At 42.1% G+C, this 20,934-nt stretch overlaps 1 protein-coding gene across 3 annotated transcripts in view; it reads left to right on the forward strand.

Annotated features, from left to right (window-relative positions):
- Positions 1–7,372: 7,372 nt before the first annotated feature.
- The window catches only part of col14a1a (collagen, type XIV, alpha 1a), a 125,872-nt gene continuing 112,310 nt past the window's right edge, over positions 7,373–20,934 (forward strand). For all 3 annotated transcript variants that reach the window (XM_047599377.1, XM_047599378.1, XM_047599379.1), the window contains exons 1-2: positions 7,373–7,578; positions 9,142–9,257. In XM_047599377.1, the coding sequence (XP_047455333.1) occupies positions 9,164–9,257 (94 nt within the window). In that variant the 5' untranslated portion in view covers positions 7,373–7,578; positions 9,142–9,163. The remainder of the gene's footprint in view (positions 7,579–9,141; positions 9,258–20,934) is intronic.

Here is a 20,934-nt window from a genome sequence, read left to right on the forward strand (position 1 = left end):
TATTCCCAGACTCTGCAGTCTAGTCTGGGATGCATGTGTATTACTGTGATTTAAATTTTATTTATATACATATATACAGTCTGTGTTTGTTTGTATTTCTTGTATGTTTTTTCTTCCGTCTCAGATTTGTAAAAAAGAACAATGTGCACCACTTTTAACCTGTGAACACACTGCCTTCTTATCCACCTCCAAACACATCTGTTGCACTCACAGCTGCTACCACCAGGGGGCGATGTTACACTGTACAATGTGCAGCCTCGTCTGTGACAAGTTCATGGAGTTCAAGCTGACAGTGTAGCAGTTTAGATTTTATGTAACAATTTGTCCAGCTTTATCAAACCCGTGGACGTGAATACAGTCAACAGGAATGAAGAATATTTGCATTTTTTATTTATTTATTGACGTGACTTATATTTTTTTCCCCCGTGTCTATCTCAATGACGTTTCTTACTGCATAGATGGTGGGTGATCCTATGAGGTGTCTGACCCTTCTTCAGATTTCGTCTGCAATGTCACTGCCGCTCTCTCCTCTGCAGTGATACGACCTGAAGGTAAATCTGTATGCCTGCAGCCATTGGAGTCTGCAGCAAAATTTTTATAGATATAACTTGAATAATTTGAAAAAGTCCTTTTCTTGATGTGATATAGCAGATAAACAGAGTTTTGGTAATTTGCAAAACATAGTAATTCTTACCTGAACAGTAGTTTTATGGATTATATTGTGACAATCATTTGTTCACGGTCCTTCTTCTCTCGCCTCCTTTGTTCTAATCTGACTGACAGACACTTAGTATTACAGGTTTGATCAAATGAGGCCTCCACAACCTCTCATCCACTTATCCATCCCTTTCATTCATACGTCCTTTTATCCACACAACCGCTGATTAGCTCATTGACCAGCCTTCATATTGCCTTGTCTTGTTCTGTCAAATCAGCTGTGCGTGCATACAAAGAAACCTGTGATTGTGTTGACCTTTTTTTTTTCTTGCTCGAAAGAAAAGTTGAAAACCAGTAGTTCAGCCATTAATAAAACAAGTTTAACAGAGCGAATGCAAAGCTGTGAATCTTTGAAGTAAAGGTCCTCAGTCATCCTGGTAATGGTATATCCGAGAAGCATTTAAAAAGAAAACTGGATTTGTCTTTTTCCGAGCGCTTTTCCGGTAAATCTGTACAGTTTGCTGTGTGTGTGTATATGTTTCTCTTTTAAATTTAATTACTGCGTTAGAACAAATGCGTGGCAAACGGTTAATGGTGTTTTTCTGGGGGAAATATGAAGCTTTCTATTGGCAAAGTTTGTCCTGTTCATGAGTCTTTAGGGAGTAACGTGTTGATTCAACGTGACGTAGCACAGCGCAGACTAAATCACAGCCAGACTGCCAAAGCCAGGAGTCCAACAGTGTACTAAAAATGTATACGCTCCCAGAAGCCTGGGATGAAAGCTTTCGGAAAGTGGCATATATTACTGTATAAGATCAAATTAAGGTTTGAAAAGCCCAGTTGGTCCAATTAAAGTAACACCAATGGAGGCGGCGTGAGCCAAGATCAAGTAATTAATACGCCTAAAACAAAATCTCCGTGGTCGCAGTGACAGCAGCCAAAACAACAGAGTTAACGTGAGGTACAATGAATGAGAGCAGTTTGGTTGATCTGGTTTCAGAGACAAAGAAGACGCAATTTAACTTCCATCTTGACCCTGCTCTTCACATCAGTGTGCTTTATTAAGGTTAAAAGCAATGGAAATGGAAAGAAAGTCCTCTCTTGCTCGGAGAAAGATTTTGACATAAACATGTCATGCACTCACTGATCGTTCCTATTTTAGTACTTTATGGACCGTTTGTCCATTCATTTCCCCTGCTTTCTGTCTACTTCTTCCACGCCGAGTACCTCATACTTGCAAATTTCTCAGAGGATCAAAAAAGAGTTCTTTTCTCAGAGGGTCTCAATAAAAAGACATGGTTTCAGGGCACCATTACACTTTTATCATTTATCATCACAGAACAAATAACGTAATGCCAGGAAAACTCACTCCAACGGTTTAATTGGCTTTTTGACACAGGGCGCCAATGAGTGTGACCACCGTCTTGATTACATTAAGGTTATTAGAGTCGTCACGTTTGGGAAATAAGGAGCCTTTTGAACATCGCAAAGGAAAGAAAAGAAACGGCTTACACCGAGTGAGAGGACAGAAAAGTGTTGTTTCTTACCCAGGTTGCTGGGCTGAATGCCTTTGAGGCATGATTACAGAGTTGTCAACTGAATTGTCTCCTGTCCCCCACTTCCCTCCCCGCGGGCGAGGAGCTCAGGACAAGTCGCAGCAAGCAGAAATCTCAGCCGCCTGCCAAATGCTTCTTGGACTGTGGCTGCAGGCTCTGTGAATTTGGCTTCGTGGTCTGGAAAGAAGTCACCTTTTGCATAAGCAACATGTCCTTAGTTTAAAACTTTATTTAATAAGCAGAATGTGGAGCATGGATGTATAAATACGTATATATATATTATATATACGTGGCCACTGACTATGACCCGGGGAGATAAATAAAAAAAATTGAAAGATTTTTTCTTTGAGAGATGCTAATCATCTGGCTCATTTTTACTCAAAAAGCTGCTACATTACTGTGACCAATGATTTCCTTTGGCGTATTCCATGTATTTTTTTGGTAAATTGTCACATGGTGCAGATTTGACGACGTTAAAGCTGCTTGGCAACTTTCTTACGGCGTCTTTTAGCAACTTCAACATTCGCTGTCTTTCTGGTTTTCGTCTCAAGCGTGAGCGCGCTACCATTGGCTAATTAGCACAAAACTCTTGCGGCTCCTCCGTGCATGTAAAAGACACCTCTGGTCGCGAGTATTTAAACAGCTGCCTCCGTCCTTGAGTGAGTTTTAAAACAAATAACTGTATTTTCTCAAATTAATGACCCCCCGTGCGTGCGTTCCGCCTCAAAGAGTTGCATAATGCATAATCGTGACCTTAGGAGCCGTCGGGTTAGCGGTGCTCTGAGAACGGCAGGCCTGGCTCCAGATGACGTGCGGGCTAATAACTGAGACTAGCTGGACTAATCAGAAGGCTGTGGTCACTCCTGTCTGCTGCTGCCCTCATATTAACCTGCTGCTTGTTATTAACACACAGCTCAAGAGCTCAAGAGCTGTGTGTGTGTGTGTCTAGAAGGAAACCAGCTCAAAATCAACTACATGAGTTTCTTTTTTTTGTGTGTGTGTGCACTGCTTTGCATGTGTCAGCTGTATTTGAACGCGTTCAGGTGTTTTGCGTTTCTTCTGCTGGTTGAAAGAAGCTTATTGTGTGATATTGTGGGCTGTCTGTGAGCCTTGCCCCACGCCTTAGGGTCTTTTAGAGTCTTAAAAAATGTAGGGCAGGGGGGCTTTAGGTGTGTGCCTGTTTGGAATGGAAGAAGAAAAGGTGGGGGAGTGTTTTAATGATGTAATGTTTGCTGATTTTTGTCAATGTGTGTTTGGAAGAGCGAAATCGCTTCTCTGAAATGTTGCGTCTCGTCGGAAGTCTGACTCGATTAGATGCTGCAGGTTTGACTTTTTGGAGGCTTCGCGAGTGTTTTATATCAAAGGGATAATTTGCTGCCCCTTCATTGATTCCTCAATGATCCCATTCAAGTCATCTTTCGCCCACTTCAAGCTCAGACATGTGTTCCTGTAAACACAAATGAAGGAGTTCCTTCCTGTTTCCTGGGAGAAATCCTCTACTTCACAGGAAACTATGCTTTCTCTGTTTGTCAAAGAAACAATGGCGCCTTGTTCCTACCAATTATGGTAAGACGGAGGAAATACAAAAGGCTGTGGTGTAGTCTGACCATTTTTATTATTACAATGTGCTGACCCGGTGCAATCAGGGGGGTGGGATGACTGCTTATTTTCAAAGACCCCACCGAAAATCGAGATTGATGTGGATCAGCGGTTCAAAGGCTGCAGGCTAAGGTGCAGAAAAGGTGCAGCACGTGGAGGTAAAATATACGTAAGAAAAAATATTTTAAAAACATGTCAGATTTTGTGTAATTATCATCTATCCACGTTATCTCACTGTAAAGACTTCAAGTGCTGTACCTGCCTTGTTTTGTGAGACAGCTGGACCAAGTTTCAAATTTTAAAGTGGATGCTATTTACTTCAACAGTTCTTGTGAAACGAATGCTTACAGTCTTTTCTTTACTCAGATCTTTGTTGTCGTGCCGTGACTTTAAAACTTTATGACGCATCACAGTTGGAACATATGGCGCTGAGCGAAAATGACCCGTGGATCAACTCTGATGCATATATTCAACAGATCCACAGCTGGGATGGACAGCGACGGCGGACGTGTGGACAGAAGGAGGACGGACAGATTAGAAGTAGGACGAGTGGGAGAGAGGGATGGAGCAGGGAGGAGAGGAAAGACGAAATACTGTAAAAGGGGTTAGGCAGCGGGGTGAGTAAAGACAGGACATTGAGAGAAATGGTGATGGGGGAGGAGGGGAGCGTCGTGGTTCATCCACTGGGCAGGTCTTCAGGTCTGAGTCCATAGAGAAGAGCTGTCAGTCAGAAACCTCCGCGGACCGCAGGGACTCAGGATGTGTTGAACGGAAAAATTGTAACACACTGCCGTTGTTGTCCGTTTAACTGGCTTATAGTTTAACTATAAATCATTCATGACAAACCTGCACAGATAAAACCGTTACCTTTTAACGTTCAGTGTAGCGCGACCTTCAGTTCTTGAGTGTACAGTCACGGCGAGGCTGAAATATGCCACACTGTTGCACCGAGCTGAACGCTATCACCAGCAGGCTATCACGCTTCAAGGATTCTAAACTTTTTTAGTGTTTAGCAGGAACACTCTTCTGTCTGCCCATCTGCGAGCAACCAACTCTATCTTTGATTCATCTCTCCAGAGCACCTTGCTCCAAAAGGGCTGGTTTTCGTTTAAATGCTCGTCGGCATACCAATATTTTTTTTTTCTGCAACAACAAATACTGTTTCATGAAAAGATGTAGAGTCTCTTTCTGATTGTAGATTGCATGCACTTGGGGGCCGAACTCACAACAATAGTTCAGGCTCCTTGGAAACCTCTTTTTGTATCAAACAGTCTGCTCGATGGCTGAGATGACCACTCTTGAACAAAGTGTTAGTCATTTGCACTTGGGTATAATTGTCCTTACAGGACTGTTTTATAGCTGTTACTAGATAATCTTTACAATGCTCTTAGAAATGTGTTTATATCTTTAGCGCCTCATGACAAATAACACCAGATCCTACAGCAGGAGCCAGAGGTTTAACTATGACACATATACAGGTTGGTTCTGTTGAGAGGATATGATCTTTTTTTGTTCAAATGCTGAGAAATAATTTCTATCAAAGTTTGGGGACTGGACTCAACTTTTATTTTATTTTTTTTTTTGCATCATGATTGTCTGTGTAACATTGACCCAATAGTGATCCAGCATTATTTCTTATATTTCTGTAGATGTAGCTATTATCAGTTGGCTTGATATAGATTTTATGTGGACGATCACTGTGGAACAGTGTGTGGTCCTGGTTCTGCAAACGGGTAACATGCGAGGGGGAAAGGGTCGACAGAAGGGACAGGAAGGGAGGACGGGGTTGGAGGAAGGAGGGAGGAGGACGGAGAAGCCTTATCCACCTGATTACAGTGTTTATGACATCTGGACAGTTGTTTGGCTAAGGTGTGCATGCATGTGTGTGCGTGTGTGTATGTGTGAGTGTGTGTCCCAGGGACACACCTGGAGTGAAGCTATTCAGTGTTTCAACTCCGGCAGCCACTGGCACATTTCACCAGTCTCTGTTTCCCATGACTCCCGTTCTTCACCCCTCAGGGCAAGTCGTGTCGAGTGTCTTCAGCAGCAGAGGGGCTGAGAGTATAAACAGGATTACAAAGTGCACTCAAGTCTATCTCGCCCCTTTGGAGGATTGTGGGAGTTCTGCATTTGGAGAAATTCACTGTTAGTGTCAAAAGTATTGATGGTTTATAAAGACGGACACGGTTTCCTGAAGAGTGGATCTCAGCCATGTGGCTGCAGCTGTCGCCATCACCTCACTCCTAATGTTCAAAAACGGTCAAAGGAGGTGGAGGATATTCGGAGCTGAGGCACCTAGATCGCACCTTTAATTATGCCTTTTGAAGCACTGATCTAGCTTATATGGGTGAGCCATAAATAAATACACCTCGTGCAGATGCTACAAATGGAGGAATTGGCTACAGACAACAGGACACAGCCTTGACTGGTCATTTGAGCAACTGACGTGTTATGTGTTGGCTTCATTTATCCACCTCTGAGGTGGCGAGAAGCTCCAGACGGTATAAGCCTCATTCACAACTGATACAAAACCCAAAACTTGTCTTTTGACCGCGGCTTCTGTACAAATTCTACATGGTGTGCTGTGGTTTCTCAACATCAACATTCTTTTTGTAATGTTAGCTGGTTTAATCACTGTATTTGCTGTATTTACATTTTTGACAAATTAAACACAAATTTTTATGTGAATTTTTTAGTATGTCATATGTTCAAATAGAATTTTCAGCTTTGTTCAGCTTTATATTTTAGTTTTTATCATGATTTTAGACTAATGGAAAACCGTGCACCCAGGGGTTTCTAGTCGCAGGTTTAGAATAATTAAGAGTTCAGACGCAGTTAACTTCTAAATATTTGGTTATTTTGGTTTGGTTATTTCCTTTTTGGTTTGGTTCTAATATTTTTTTTTTTCCTTTTTAATAATCGGGGAAGATGATCACCCTGTGAAGTTATCTGTCCTTCAGACGCCCTCAGATGTCATCCCTTCCCGCAGGTAGACTACGGGACTGTTGCTCTGACCCGGGGATCAGTAAAGGAGCCTGCAGCCTCGGCAGGAGTTCGTCCACCTTTTTGTTTCAGAGAAACTGTGAACTTGAAATGCGCCATGTGGCTCTGGTCAGATCGTCTGAGCTGAGACTTTGAGATGAGGTGAAAACTTGTCATTGTTCCTTTAACATCAAAGCTGGCCGCGCAGCAGGGCATGGCCGTGGCACCTGCTCCGAGCGCACGGAGCCATTTTCGGACGGACTTTTTTTCTTTTCTTCTACAAGTCTTAACACACACACGCATGCAGCAGCTTGACCGTGCGGGTCGTTTAAAGCTAGAGATAATGGATATGTCGTCCACTGCAAGTCCCTTCGTGACCACGGAGGAACACGTGAAGGGCCCAGAGGGGACGAATTCAGTTTGAAATCTCCAGGTTGGCAGCGGAGGATTTTGCGCATCGCCACTGGTTCGTCTCTCTCTCTCTCTCTCTCTCTCTCTCTCTCTCTCTCTCTCTCTATGAGATGAACCCTGGCGAAGGAGAGGGTTGGGGCTGGGAGGAATAGCTGGAGGGAGGGATGGCTGAATAACGAGGAGAGAAACACCCACTTCGGACTGACCGAATTGTATCCGGAGCGAAGGAGTGAGAGAAAGAAAGAGGGGGAGAAGGAGTGAGAAGAAAGAGGGACGCTTTGGGAGGCAGCAGCAGCAGCAGCGGTAGCAGTCTTTGGTATTCACGGGACTTCCTTTGGGGATAGGAGGACGCTTTGAATTGATGACAGGAGAGGTATGAACGGCGATTTCATTCATTGTGCGCGTGAGTCGGTCTCAGGTGCGCAGCGCAACCAGTTCATTTGAATAAATCTGATAGTTTGTCCCAGATCTGCCTGAGAAAACTTCAATTAAATCAGTCAACACCACTTTGAAAATGATATGTTTGAGCTGCGGTCAGTGGATCCAACTCTCAGGCTCAGAGGCTGTTCGAAATTAAAAAATATGCTGATTTAATTAGGCTAAAGGCAGTTGACTCATACTACAGTTATAGCTTTGCTTCCCCCCTTTAGATTTTATTTATTTTTTTGTGGGCTTTTAATTGGTGCGCGTGCGTGAGGTCTTGGGCAGTCATCCTCAATCGCCCTCAATGTGTGTGTTAAAACTAGGCACATTCAGCAAAGCAAACTGCTTAATTTCGATGGAGGTGACGCCTTCACTCTGGTTTTCATTAACCAAATAACCAGTTGCAAAGTTGCCCTTTGGATTGCAAGAATGAGGACAAACAGTCTGGGGACGTTCAGCCAGAGTTGCATATAATATCATCACAGGAGAGAATGTGTATTTCTCTCCGAGATCTCTCCTGCTTCACCTCATTTTAACTCGTTCTTCCCTCGTGTGTGTTATAGAGACTTATTTCAGTTCGATCCTGTTCATTCCCTTCATCTTGTCTCCACGCTGACCTATAGAGAAAAAAGAAAATCAATCCTATCTCCTGGAGTATTTTATGCTTATTAAAATGCATAGTCATTTTGTCTGAGAAGAAGGAGCCGGTGCTTCTTTTAGTGCCACATGACCACCTCTGTATCAGAGAAAAAGTTAATATTGAAATAACTCTTGTTGCACACGCTGGCCCTGAGTGAGGTGGGTTACCGAGAGAGAAATGATGAGATGTCTGCGTGGGATCATCCTCCGTTCGTAATCATGACTGACACATTGGAGAAAAAGGTGGAGAAGGGGACGATCAGAACCAGAAGTGAAGGGTGAGAGGGGGAGATGAGACAGAAGGGAAGAGGAGAGGTGTCGCATTGGCACTTTTGGTTGGACAATGGCAATCATGAAATTTTCCCTTTCTTCACTGTCAGTCAAATTGCCCTGTCCTTGTCTGTCATGCCATCGGTGCCATCCTTCTCCAATCAACACTCTCCTCTTCTCTTCTCTTCTCTTCTCTTCTCTTCTCTTCTCTTCTCTTCTCTTCTCTTCTCTTCTCTTCTCTTCTCTTCTCTAACAAAGTCCTCCACTGTTTAACCCCCTCCCTGCTCCGTGTAGGCGGGAGGCTCCACCGCTGTCCTGGGGTCAGTCTAGACAGTCAAGCTGCTGCTCTGTAATCGTAACAAAAAAGTGAATATCAGACACAAATAACTGACTCCAGATCAGCAACTTGGAGCTGTGCGTGGGTAAGGTGGGTCCAGTTGACCCTCAGAGTCTGCAGCTGAATACCATTCATAACTAAAAACCCCCCTCTTTCTTTCTGTCTCAGTATGACTTCCTTTCACATTTTCTTTTTTTTTTCAGTACTTTGATTTATTTTTTTGGCTTACTTTCTTATCATGACCCATTTTCTTTTATCTCTGTCCAGGTCTAGACTGCTGGTTGTGAGGATGTTGTCAGAGGGGAAGATCAGATGGTGTTTGTGGGCTCCACTGGTGTTGCTGTTCCTCATATCCTGGTATCCCACTAATGCACAGGGTCAAGGTGAGTAAATTTTCCATGTTTTCCATCCTAATTTTTCTCTTTCTGCTCGTCCCCATCTGAGCACAATTCTGCCTCCTTCCCCTATCTAGCGAAGAAGCTCTGATCCTCCTTATTCAACCCACCGTCTAAACCCTTCTGCCGTGTCAGGATCACAGCCATCTGACCCCCCCCCCCCCACTCTTCTCTCCTTTCTCCCCTCGAGCTACCCTCACCCCCTCTGACCCCCACTATCCATCTACCTCGCCTGACCCCTCTGTCTTCCCTCCTCCTCCTCCTCCTCCGCTGTCTCATTCCTGCCTTCGTCATCACTCTGTTGGATGTGCAGGAGTCAGTCCCCTCGGATCACGAACCGTGATCATGTCACCCTCGTATCAATGTGCCGTTCCGCCCTATCAGCACGGCAACCCTTGCAACCCCGCCGCCGATGCCGCCACGCTTCAGAGGGGCTTTAATAAATGTGTTGCACCCGCGCGCTTCACGCTGCGATCATTTGTGGCGCAATGTGCTGCACAATATATGACTCTCCATGGGGTGCTTCGCAATTAACCTCACCTCGGCAGGTCTGATTTAATCAAATCAAGTCTTGTCAAGGAGGAGATTGTTGTCTGGTTTGTGCATATATATATATATATATATATATTATAAGGGATGTTAAAAATCTGTATCTAATCTTCATGCAGTTGAACATAAGTTTTGTTACGTCACCGTGCGGCTTTATCAGTATATAGCATTAAACTGAAACAGATGTTTTGACAACACTCTCCTTGCTGCTCCTCTCTAATATCTCTTACCTGTTAATACTTCATCATCTAGTTCTCGTCTTTAATCATATGATTAAGACCACGGGATCAAATGACTTTGTAACAGATTGTAAAAGTTAACTAACTAAAATAAAAAATAAAAATTGATCCAAGACATGTACTGGAACTTATGCGTGCAGTGCGTGCATGTGTAAATTTGTAAATACTTTTCTATTTTCTTCTGTCTTAAGGCCCTTCTTATTGCACTTTCTTTCTTTCCCCTTTCTTTCTGCTAAACTCTCACCCTTCCACCTTCTCGCTCGGTTTATCTTCAGATATTTTTCTTGTCAGGCCACCCTATTGTGTGAGAACCTTTTTTTTTTTTTTTTTTTTCCAATTTTGATCAGCGGCTCCATAGGTCATGTTTTTCACTGCAAGCCGACAGAAATGAGAGCCGACACAGTAGTGCCACACCATAAATTAGGCTGGGATTTGATCCCAGTGAATCACAGTAGAACATGGCCGGCCTCCCAGACACCATGGGAGAGTGCCCTGTTCAATCCCTTCATTAGGGAGCACATGATAGCCATTCGTTTTGTGCCCGTCTGTCCCTGTAAGCTGCAACATCTGGTCACAGGGGATTTGAGTTTGAGGATTAGGGTGCGTTCTACTCATGCGGGATGTTTGTATATACAACACAAATGTCTGGATTTCATCAGGAGCTCCCACCAAAGACTGGGCCAGTCCAGGAGGAGTTTTCTCACCACAAATCATCTGAAAGTCAGGCCTAACAAGCAATATTACTACACTGCTGCGTAATTTTACCAGCTGTTTCTGGTGTGGCATATGCCGTGTGTGTCAAGAAGTAATTGTGTTGCATGGCTTTAGCTCTAAAACAAGTTAAAGCGAAACCAGAAATAACCTTTTGGGAAATCAAACAAGTATGGCACAACTGCTCATAATTTATTTTATAATGCAATTTTAATTGGCTAAATGCAACCAGAAGAATATAACAGGTTTTCCACTTCACTGTAGGAAGTGTGACTTACTTCCTGTGCTCCAAATCAGAGGCTCATTTGACGTCTACTCAACACATGTTCGACCTGCTTTCGATTCACTCAGATACAAATTGAGTTGATTGTCAGGTTCAGAAAGCATGTGTACTTTCAAACATACCATACATGAAACCTTAAAGATTTTTGTTTAAGCAAATGATTGTTACATGTGAGATGCTCGTTAGGCTAATTGGTGACTCTAAATTGACCCTAGGTGTGAGTGTGAGTGCGAATGATTATGTGTATATGTGTTAGCCCTGCTATAGACCGGTGACCTGTCCAACCCCCGTGACCCTAGTGAGGGTAAGAGGTAGTAGAAGATGAAATGAGATAAGATGCTAGATTGCCTTCGGGCAAATAGCTAATAGGTTCAGAGATCGCTTCTAATGAAAACCAGTTCCTCATTAAAAGCAGTGAACTGGCAAAACCTTTGACTTTTATTATGAGGTAGTCACAGAAATCTAACGTGTGTCTTTTTTCTGTGAGGTTAGTAGTAGACAGTTGTCTTGGTCAGTCAACAATGGGTTTGAAATATTGCAGAAAGGATCAAGAAGCAGGAAGCAGCTACACTGAGCTATTAGATGAGGAGCTGCAGGCAATGGTTGTCAAGAACTTACACTTAAAACCAAAAATGTAACTGTACAGTAGTTCCAGAAAGTCAGACCATTAATGCTCCGGTGATATTTTATGACAAGTAGGAAGTGAATAAAATGAAACCTGTTGGTAAGGCACACCGATCAGCCACAGCATTAAAACCACTTACAGAAGTGAATAACACTGATTATCTTGTGATAATACTATGTTGTGCTGACAAACGTTTGGACCATGTTCCACCCACCTAGACCAGAGCAGGCACCCCCACCCTATAAAAATGACACTCCTGGATGGCAGCAGCCATCAAGGAGTCTGGAGGCATCAAGGCCTCCAGATTTACTAGATCCCAAACTAATCAATTGCCTGTGGGATGATCCACAGAGGCCCCTCCCCTCAACCCATAGGACCCAAACCCCCCCAACTAACAATATTAGGAAGGTGGTCATAATGTTATGCCTGCTGAGTGCAAATGTCTTCAGAAAATTCCCTGCCTGACAGTCCGATAGTTATTTCCATAAAGTATTGGGCTAAGAATTGTCCTCTTGAGAGCATTATGTGTTGTGTTGGGGTGAAGTGTCTCTGAATGAGCTTCAGGAAAAAGGAGTTGGACACGAAACAGAGTTTGTTCTTCCTCTGTCTGACTCGTGGGAGTGGCGGTGTTACTGTTCTTATTCTGGAAATGCAACAGTGTGCAACAAAGTGAATTATTGTTGTTGTGTTTTCTCTGGCTGTTTCTTCAGCCTCGAAAAGCACTGAGAAGGGAAATGTAAATTTTGTTCCGTGCTCCAACTCGCAGGGTACGAGCAGCGACCCGACACTGTTTCCAGTGCGGCAGTAACAAAAGCAGGATAGATGACGGTGAATGTCTGCCACCATTACATCTGAACTCTGGCTTCATTTTCGGAAATAAATAATGAGTAATTGCTAATCAGTATTTATTCCTTTCATTCACTCCTGGACGAGTCAGTGAGTCATTGTAAAGAAGCTAAATGTGTGTGTGAGCGTGTGCTCACCGTGTGCATAGTTAATTACGGTGATTGATTTTGTTGATTGGCTGACAGCCTGGGTCAATATCATGCTTCAGGACACATCACAGCAGATTATGTGCTTGAGAGCGCGCTCGCAAAGATGCTGCACTTTTTGTATTTGTGCGTTTGTGTGATAAGAGTGTGTGGCTAGAGGGCGGCCTGGTGAATTAATATGAGTGAAAGTGTTGGCCAATAATTCCAGCTGTAATGAAGAGGGAGAGAAGCCAATGATGAGAAAGTATTTATTTATAAACAAAAGAGAGAATGGGATGGAAAAGCCTGTTCTGAATTTTAAAAGCGCTAAATTATCCAAACCTCGACTGCTGTCACCCCGCCACTCCGCTGCGGTTGATGGTAATCCGCCTTGTCATAATCATCAGCCACTTTAGACTAAATGGAGCATTGAATTGTTGGAGATATGATGTTCAGGGGATGTGCTAATTTTGCCCTCTTGTCATTGTGAGAGCATGTAGATAGTGCTCTCTGATTGTAAATAAACAAAACGAACTTAATTGGAATATGAGCTGATGAGGATTTGTGGATTTGGCAATAATCAGCACGGCGACAAAAGGACTGCGCAAGCGGTGTAAATGGTTTGCAGACTATATCCTTCTTCATATCCTCTCTAAACATAGCATGCATGCAAAACAGCATACACCTGGTTCTATAGTGTAGGTACAAATAGTGTCAGGTTAGGTAATTAGTGTGAAATTGTTGATAACAGGCGTTTTGAAACATTCGTGCTTCCTAAAATCACACAGTGCAAAAGTGTGCAGGGCCCGAAGTGACTAAGGTTTCAGCAGATTGATATTGTAGTAGTATACAATGAATGGTGTGAATTGGCTGCCGGCCACTGGTTTTCCTAAAAATAACTGAGAAACGCTGTCATAGTGGTGAGAAACTGTCACTTGGTTAAAATAGATTTTAACCCAATGGTATCGTTATGGTGACTCATCGAGAAGTAAATGGGTCAATCTGCAGGTTTTTATATATATATATATCTAAGTAGAGAGGAACAAGTTAAGGAGCTCATATTAAGCCAACTGCCCCACATTGTTGGTAAGCCACTTTCAGCTCCAGGCAAGCATCATGAAGGTGTGTTACACGGTGATATAGCTAAGTAACGGGAGAAAAGGCTGGACCGCGAACAAGACGCGTCTGTCCTTTCAGGGGCAGCGATTTATGAGGGAGACAGTAACTGGTTTGGACTCAGTTTGCAGACCCTTTGTAAGCACAAAAATGCTCTGCAACCCACTAAAAATAAGGGAAACTCAAAAAGAATAACATGGCCCTTTTAAAGAAAACAACACAAAGGCATTTTTTCATGTCCATGTCTATCGTGTGCTTTTCGCTTTCTTTCTTGAAGTGTAGTCTTTAAATTTTTTTTTTTTTTGTAACTTGGGCCTAAATTGAGCTGTGAGAAAGTGCACTTTCAAGCGATACTGCTCCTATCAGGGAACATGGAGGAACGTCACAGCATTGATGTCCGTCATACGAAAGGACACAAACCGAAAAAAATCCTCCAAAAAACAAACACATCAATATGACCTACTCCTCATTATTTACAGGTAGCAAGGTGGTGAAGTAGTTTGACTTGTGAAGTATAATCAGGGCTTGACATTAACTTTTTTGTTCACCAGCCACTGTGGCTAGTTGTTTCCAAAGTTACCAGCCACTCAGCACCTTCACTAGCTGCAATTTTGTTGTTGGGAAATTACAGTCCTCATTGCAGCATGGGTTTGATTCCTGCCTTTCTTCAGTTGTCCTTGTCAAATACAGGTGCAAAAACCCCAAAAATATCTTTTAAAAAAAAGATTTTTGTGTAGGCCTAAAACGCCTTAATATGGAGTCTATAGTAATAAAAAGTGTGGTTTCTTATCACATATTAAAATCCCTCTTAGAACACGGCTTAACACTAAATTATTCAATAATGTGACTCAAAATAATGATTCAAGGAGATTTTATTGGTGTAAAATTAGCTTCCCCGTTATTTTCGCCTCTCTTGCCCATTCTGCGCTCTTTCTATTTGTCTTCTTCTTTGCCAAGGACATATTATTTTTCAGCCATGAATCCAGTGTTTTGTCCTAAAAATTAAAAAATAAATTAAATGTTATTTTCGGAAAACACTCCATTTTCCTAGTTATTAAGTGAGTTAAAGTTGGGTGTTGTTGGTTGCCAGGGGCAACAGTGTCTATCTTGTTGCCAGGGGCAGCAGAGGTCCATTGAGAAATAATCGCCATAGAATATTGGCAATTCGCCAATCAGAATTGAGTATTCAAGAGAGCTGTGTTCTAATTTTCGTTAAACAGCTTTTTCCTTTGTCTCCCCATCTTTTCTTTTGTTTGTCCCCTCCCCGGGTTTTCTGACACCTTCAATCTGCCTATGGCCTCCACATTATCACTTCGCTGTGGCTGAATGGACTAATGAGCAAACACCGTGCGCACACAGTGCTCATGGGAGTTGTGTTGTCGTTGTCTCACTTTGCATTTCGTTTATTCTTTAAGATGGCGTTTGGGAAAACTACAATTTAAAAAACGTATATAAAATTCATCCCGCCAAAGTGGCCAGTGGGAGTGGCTGTGCTGAAATTCACCTGCATTTGGTGGGTTGGCAGGTGTTAATGTCAAACTAGTATAATGAACATTTATAATCACAATAATGACATTGTTTGGCTTTGTTCAATAAAAAGTTTGACTCTCTTTGAGTTTGTCAAGAACCACTTCAGTCACCTGAACCATTGTGTTTCTTTTGTGTGTCTCACTTTGTTGAAGCAAAGTTCAGCGTCAAATACGAGAATCCATTATTTCGAGACTGCATTTCGTTAGTTTAACTTGGCAAAGTATAATGACAGTGGCCTGTTTATAATATACGTTTTATGACTCCACCGTCTTTTAAAGATTCATTTAATATCTTATGTATGTTTTGCATCAGTGACCTAAATAGGTTATATTAGAATAGCAGAATGTGGAATGTAATATTTCCATTTCTAGTTTAATGTCAGTCATTTCCTGTAGAATTATCCAGCTAAGTATTTTCAGGAGATTTTTTTTTTTTCTTTTTAACCGTCAGTTGGCAGGCTTGCAGAACATTATAGCTTCTTTCACAAGACTGCACATTGGGACAGATCACGCAACCGACTCTTTATATTCATCCAGCCCTTAAAAGAGGTTTCACACACGCTCGCACAAAGCGGCTGAGAGATGAGTGTTGAGGGGAAAAAGGCATCACTTACACAGGTAAGCAATCAAAGGGAGGGAAAAGGCGTCGACTCGCTAAAGCGCCGGATTGGAGGGCAGGAGATGGGATGAAAGAGCAGAAGAGAAGGGAAGATGAGAGGCAGAAGTGAGTTTATAGTCAGAGATAAGGAGCGGCGATGTGATAAAAGAAAGGAGCGTTGCATGAGAGCGGCGGAGGACATAAGAAGAGAGAAGAGGTGCGAAGAAAAAGGCAGAGTAGAATCAGGTTAAGTGCTATCTCGGTGAACAGAGTAGCTCGGTGAATGAGATGCGGACCACATTGTGCGCACACACACACACACATTCAGGCACACTTCCCCCATCTCCCCGGTGTAGAGTACAGTAGTTATCTTGTGGTGACAGCGTAAGCCAGCGGTTGTCATCCATAAATCCTGAGTATTAGTGAAGCTACTGTAGTCTGAATGCTCAGTGGAGTCAGCACTGGGATTTTCAGGAGGAAGAGGAAGGGGTAACCGAGGAAACGAAAGAAAGAAAGAAGGGAAAGGAGAAGCTAAAGGAAAAGAGGGAAGTATAGTGGGTGTGTGGTTTACATACTGTAGATGCACAGAAAATAGGTGAGAGGAAGACAAAGGTGATTGTAATAAGAGAAAAGGAAGGGCTATGGAGAGGTAAAGAGGGGAGGAATGAGACAACTAGAAATGAAAAGAAGGATTCAAATAGATCAAATAAAAGGAAAGACGTGAAGCAAAACAGAACAAAGAAAGAGAGTTGAGTGGGAGCTGAATAAATGGATTGTTGAATAATAAACGTGGAAGAAAACAGGAAAAGTCTCAATGAGGAAAGAAGAAAAGCATGGGACAAAAAGAAGCCAAGGTATAGAGGATGGCGAGTCAGATCAGGAGACGGGAACAGGAGAGGAAGCTCGCAGAGGAAGTGGAAGCCGAGACAAGGACGGAGGGGAGGGAGGGACGGTGAGAGGAGGATGATGATGTGAAGGAGAGGATTGGACAGTGAGCATTTACTCATCTACCAGGAATCTCTGTTCCCTTTTACTGCTCCTAATCCTTTCGGAAGAGTCATCTCCTCTCAAACTGGGGCATCAAACTGTGCTTGTGTCGCTGTAACCCAGATAATGCCAGTTCATACTGGGCCTCAGAGGCTTTTCTGGTTCACGCTCCCTACAGAGTCAAGAGATTACTTAAGTTTAGACCTGAAATTAGACCCTTTCGTCTGAAGGTTCAGCTGCACGACGAGAGAACATGTTAACACCGTCCTTAAAAGAATTCGTACAATTTTCACTCTGGGGAGGTTTGTAATTTTGGTTTATTTTTTTTCACGGAGGCCGTGGTGACTCAGGTAATTTACTGGAGCTAAATTTTGTTGCTATGCAGTCGCGAAAAAAAATTCTGCCAAATGGTGGGTGTAGCATTTAGTACCTGGCAAGAAGCTCACAGAAGTATCTGTTGCAGTCTTGCTGCTTCCAGTGGCGTAACTCTCTCAGATAAATTGCTCTTGTCTCTGTGTGTTACACATTGGTACACACTCCTTAAGTTTAAGACAGGTCTAGCCATTAAGCCAGAGTCTGTGCAGTATTTCCAATAAGTATTTTATTGTGAGATACAGACAGGGGACGTCTAATGGGTTTCACATCTTGGCACTTAGATTCAGAGAGAGAAAGAGAGAGAGTGTGAAATGCGGAGCTCTTGGACGTTATTTGCGGCTATACAGTGGTAAACAAGAACAGACGTGTCGGTATGTGAAAGGTAATTTATATCAGACCCTCATGTTCTGTCAGGATCCACAGCTATGACGTCCATATTCATTAATCATCGATGCTGTCTCTGGATTTTACCTCCAGCTTATAGACCCCCACACTAATTCACAGCATAAAGGATTGATTTTTTTTTTTTTTAATTTTTTTAAATAATTTCATCGGTCATTGATGTGCAAATCAAAGATTGTGGCATTCGCGACAATTTTCACCCGGTTATTAGTACCCTGTCTGCCAACTCTATTCACCCACTATCACGAACACTAAACGCTACCAAAGTAATAACCTACCCAGGTCTATCGCACACTTAAATTATTCATAGATCCTTATTGTGTGTTGTAATTATGCTGCTTCATCCTATGCACTATTTGACAAGTGGCACGATGTGATTACTCACGAAAGGCACTGAGCTAAATGTAACGTCGTAAAGTGCTGTGCTGAACCTCTCTGAACTGATTAAACTTATTTGACAACTTTTTTTTTTTGGGCTCTTTAAGAGTGAGGCTCAAATGTTACCAGTGAGGTAATGCCATGACTAAAGCTTCTAGGAGTTTGCAGGGAAAAGTTAAAACAACAACAGCAAAAAAATTTTAATTGTTAAACATGTCTATGTTGGGAGGATGACTTTAACGTGTAATTCAGTACAGTTTACAGAAAATAGACCAGGGACTCTGTAGCTTACCGGTATATATATGTAGATGGACCCAGATGGACCCATCACACACACCTATTGAATATGAGCTCAGTGTCATTGCTCCATTTAATTTTTTGGCAAACATCAATTGAGGTGAAGGTCATTTGCCGACTTCTGTCTAGACAGAGACTTAACGACTTGTGACGGGAGCTACCTGCAGTTATTGCCTTAATTATGCATAACTTTAACACTCAAAGATGGTGAAATTAGCTAGAGAAGCCAAAACAGATTCCACCAGACTGTAAACATTTTTACTTTTAGCCGTAAAGTTGGACTTTTTAGCATGGAAGTCTATGGGGAATGACTAGGAGCTAGCTTCAAGTGGTCACTTGAAGAACTTCAGCCGAGTACGATTTCCTCTCCGATCCGATACTGAGTAAAATTTAAGGCTGGTATCAGCGATACCGATCTGATACCGATTCTTTGTGTAAATAGACCCTGATGTGTCTGGTAAACCTAAAAAACTGATTTCAAATCAGTGCTACATAAAGAATACAAGACATTTACTATTTACTTTCATTTACTATAGAGCCGAGCTAATACGACAACAGAAAAACCAAACAGAGGACACAATCATATGAAATATGTGAATCAGTAAAAACGCTAAATAAAGATATAAGTAAAATAATAAGATCATTAAAAATATTGTTTAACTATTAAGAATGACTGTAAAATGAAAACTCACATCTCAGTTCTGACACTGTGCTCTCCTCTTCTGTCCACCTCATCATAAATGAGAAAATCGTATTCTACGTTTTGGTTTAACCTGAGGTGTTTCACAAAGTTTGTTGTGTTCCCATAACTCTAATTTATTTACTTTCCATTGTGTTCCTACATTATCTCGAATGACTGACGTATCGAAAGTATCGATATTTTGATTTGAGAATCGATTTTAGACCATAAAGGCCTGGTATCGGAAGTATCGGTATTTCAGTTTCGATCCGCACTTCACTAATTGACAGTTGTCAAAAGAACTATTAGCACGTGATTAGTTTTACCTCTAATTTATATCAAGGAGGTTATCTGTGATCTTAATCCCACGCAAATAGTTTATGTTCGTGATTTATAAAGCGGTAAAACTAATTCATCATCTCAGTGATTTAGGGGTGAGTTTTTTTTTTAGACTTTTGTTTGATTTGCGGCTTTTTTCTTGCTCTTGTGACTTCAGAATAATTAGTTTGGACACATGTTAGAGCGCGAAGTCGCGATATCGCTGAATTATTCACCTGTTTATACGAATGAAACCATTAAATCAACTGTTGTTCGTCAAAGGTGGAGCTGATTTAAATACCTCCAGGTCGTTGGTAATTTCTTTCCCGGGAAAAACAGTATCTAAATACAATTTGCAAAGTAATTAAAACTGTCTCTGACACGCAGTGGAGCGAGACTAGAAGTAGCAGAGACATAACAACGGAATGTGAATTTAAGTAAAACAGAGTTTGTTTATCCCGTGTGAATTTACCACATGAAACACAGACGCAGGGGCTAATATCTGAATCACAGGACGTCCTCAGGTAAAACTAATCCCGTGCGATTTGGACTTAAGTGATTCATTTAAGTACTTAATATTTCTCAAACATTGTATTATTGACTGTAACGGTATGAATAAGTATGTAATTCACACAGTACTCTCCACCCAGTGGCTTATCCGTTAGCTAGAACTACAAGCTAGCTGCTATGCTAACAATGCTAACTGACTAAATGGTAGTCGGCAAACAATTTGGCAAAGGTGGTACCTTTCTAAATAATTAATTTGGTCCAATTACGTTGAATGCGTTCAGTCACAGCCCAACACGAGTAAAAACTTACTTTAAGGTGTTTCTTGAAGTTAGGAGCTACTTATGGCTTTGCATCCATCACTGAGTTACCCGGACAGTACCTTTGCTAAGCTGTTAGCCTCGGCTACGTATTGACCCTTAAATGGTTGCCTCCCAACTTCTGCAATTTAAACGCTGCGCATTTTGTGTTTATGACCTCCCATGTTGCAGTGAGGTGCTCGCCAGGTCCACTTGAATAACCATATGTAGACAAGTAGGCTGCTGTCCACAGCCCACTATGGGCATGCGAGTACTGATGCAGCAGCTTTGAGCATCTGCCAATATGGATACCAATCCAATACAGTCACTTTCCCTCTCTAAGCTATTAATAATACATTTGTCTGGATGGACTCCTATCAGTGATGCTTCTGTAAATGTTTAACCAAGCTTGTGGTGGTGGAGTTTCCATCGCTGCTGCGCCTCTAGATACACTTTGAATAAATTACACTTGGCAGTTTTGCTTTTTTTTTTTCCTCCTCTGACCTTAAAATAACTCCACAGAGCTGACATGATAACAGCTGCTGACATGTCTCACTCATGCTCAAGCTACCGTTCACATGTTCTGCTCGTCTGTGCCACTCGTGTTCATATTATGTCATATATCGTGTCGCTTAAAGTTTGCTTAACCATGTAGGTAGTTGTGTAGGATTATGTTGTTGAACATTTGGGCAGCATTATGCTGATATAAATGCTGAATATCAGATCTGCTTGTCTCAACATAACAGTAGAAATCAATGTAATTTAACATGTGGCAATTAAAAAACATAACTTTCCAACTTAC

This window comes from Mugil cephalus, chromosome 11 (genome assembly GCF_022458985.1).
Source record: "Mugil cephalus isolate CIBA_MC_2020 chromosome 11, CIBA_Mcephalus_1.1, whole genome shotgun sequence".
Lineage (NCBI taxonomy): Eukaryota > Metazoa > Chordata > Actinopteri > Mugiliformes > Mugilidae > Mugil > Mugil cephalus.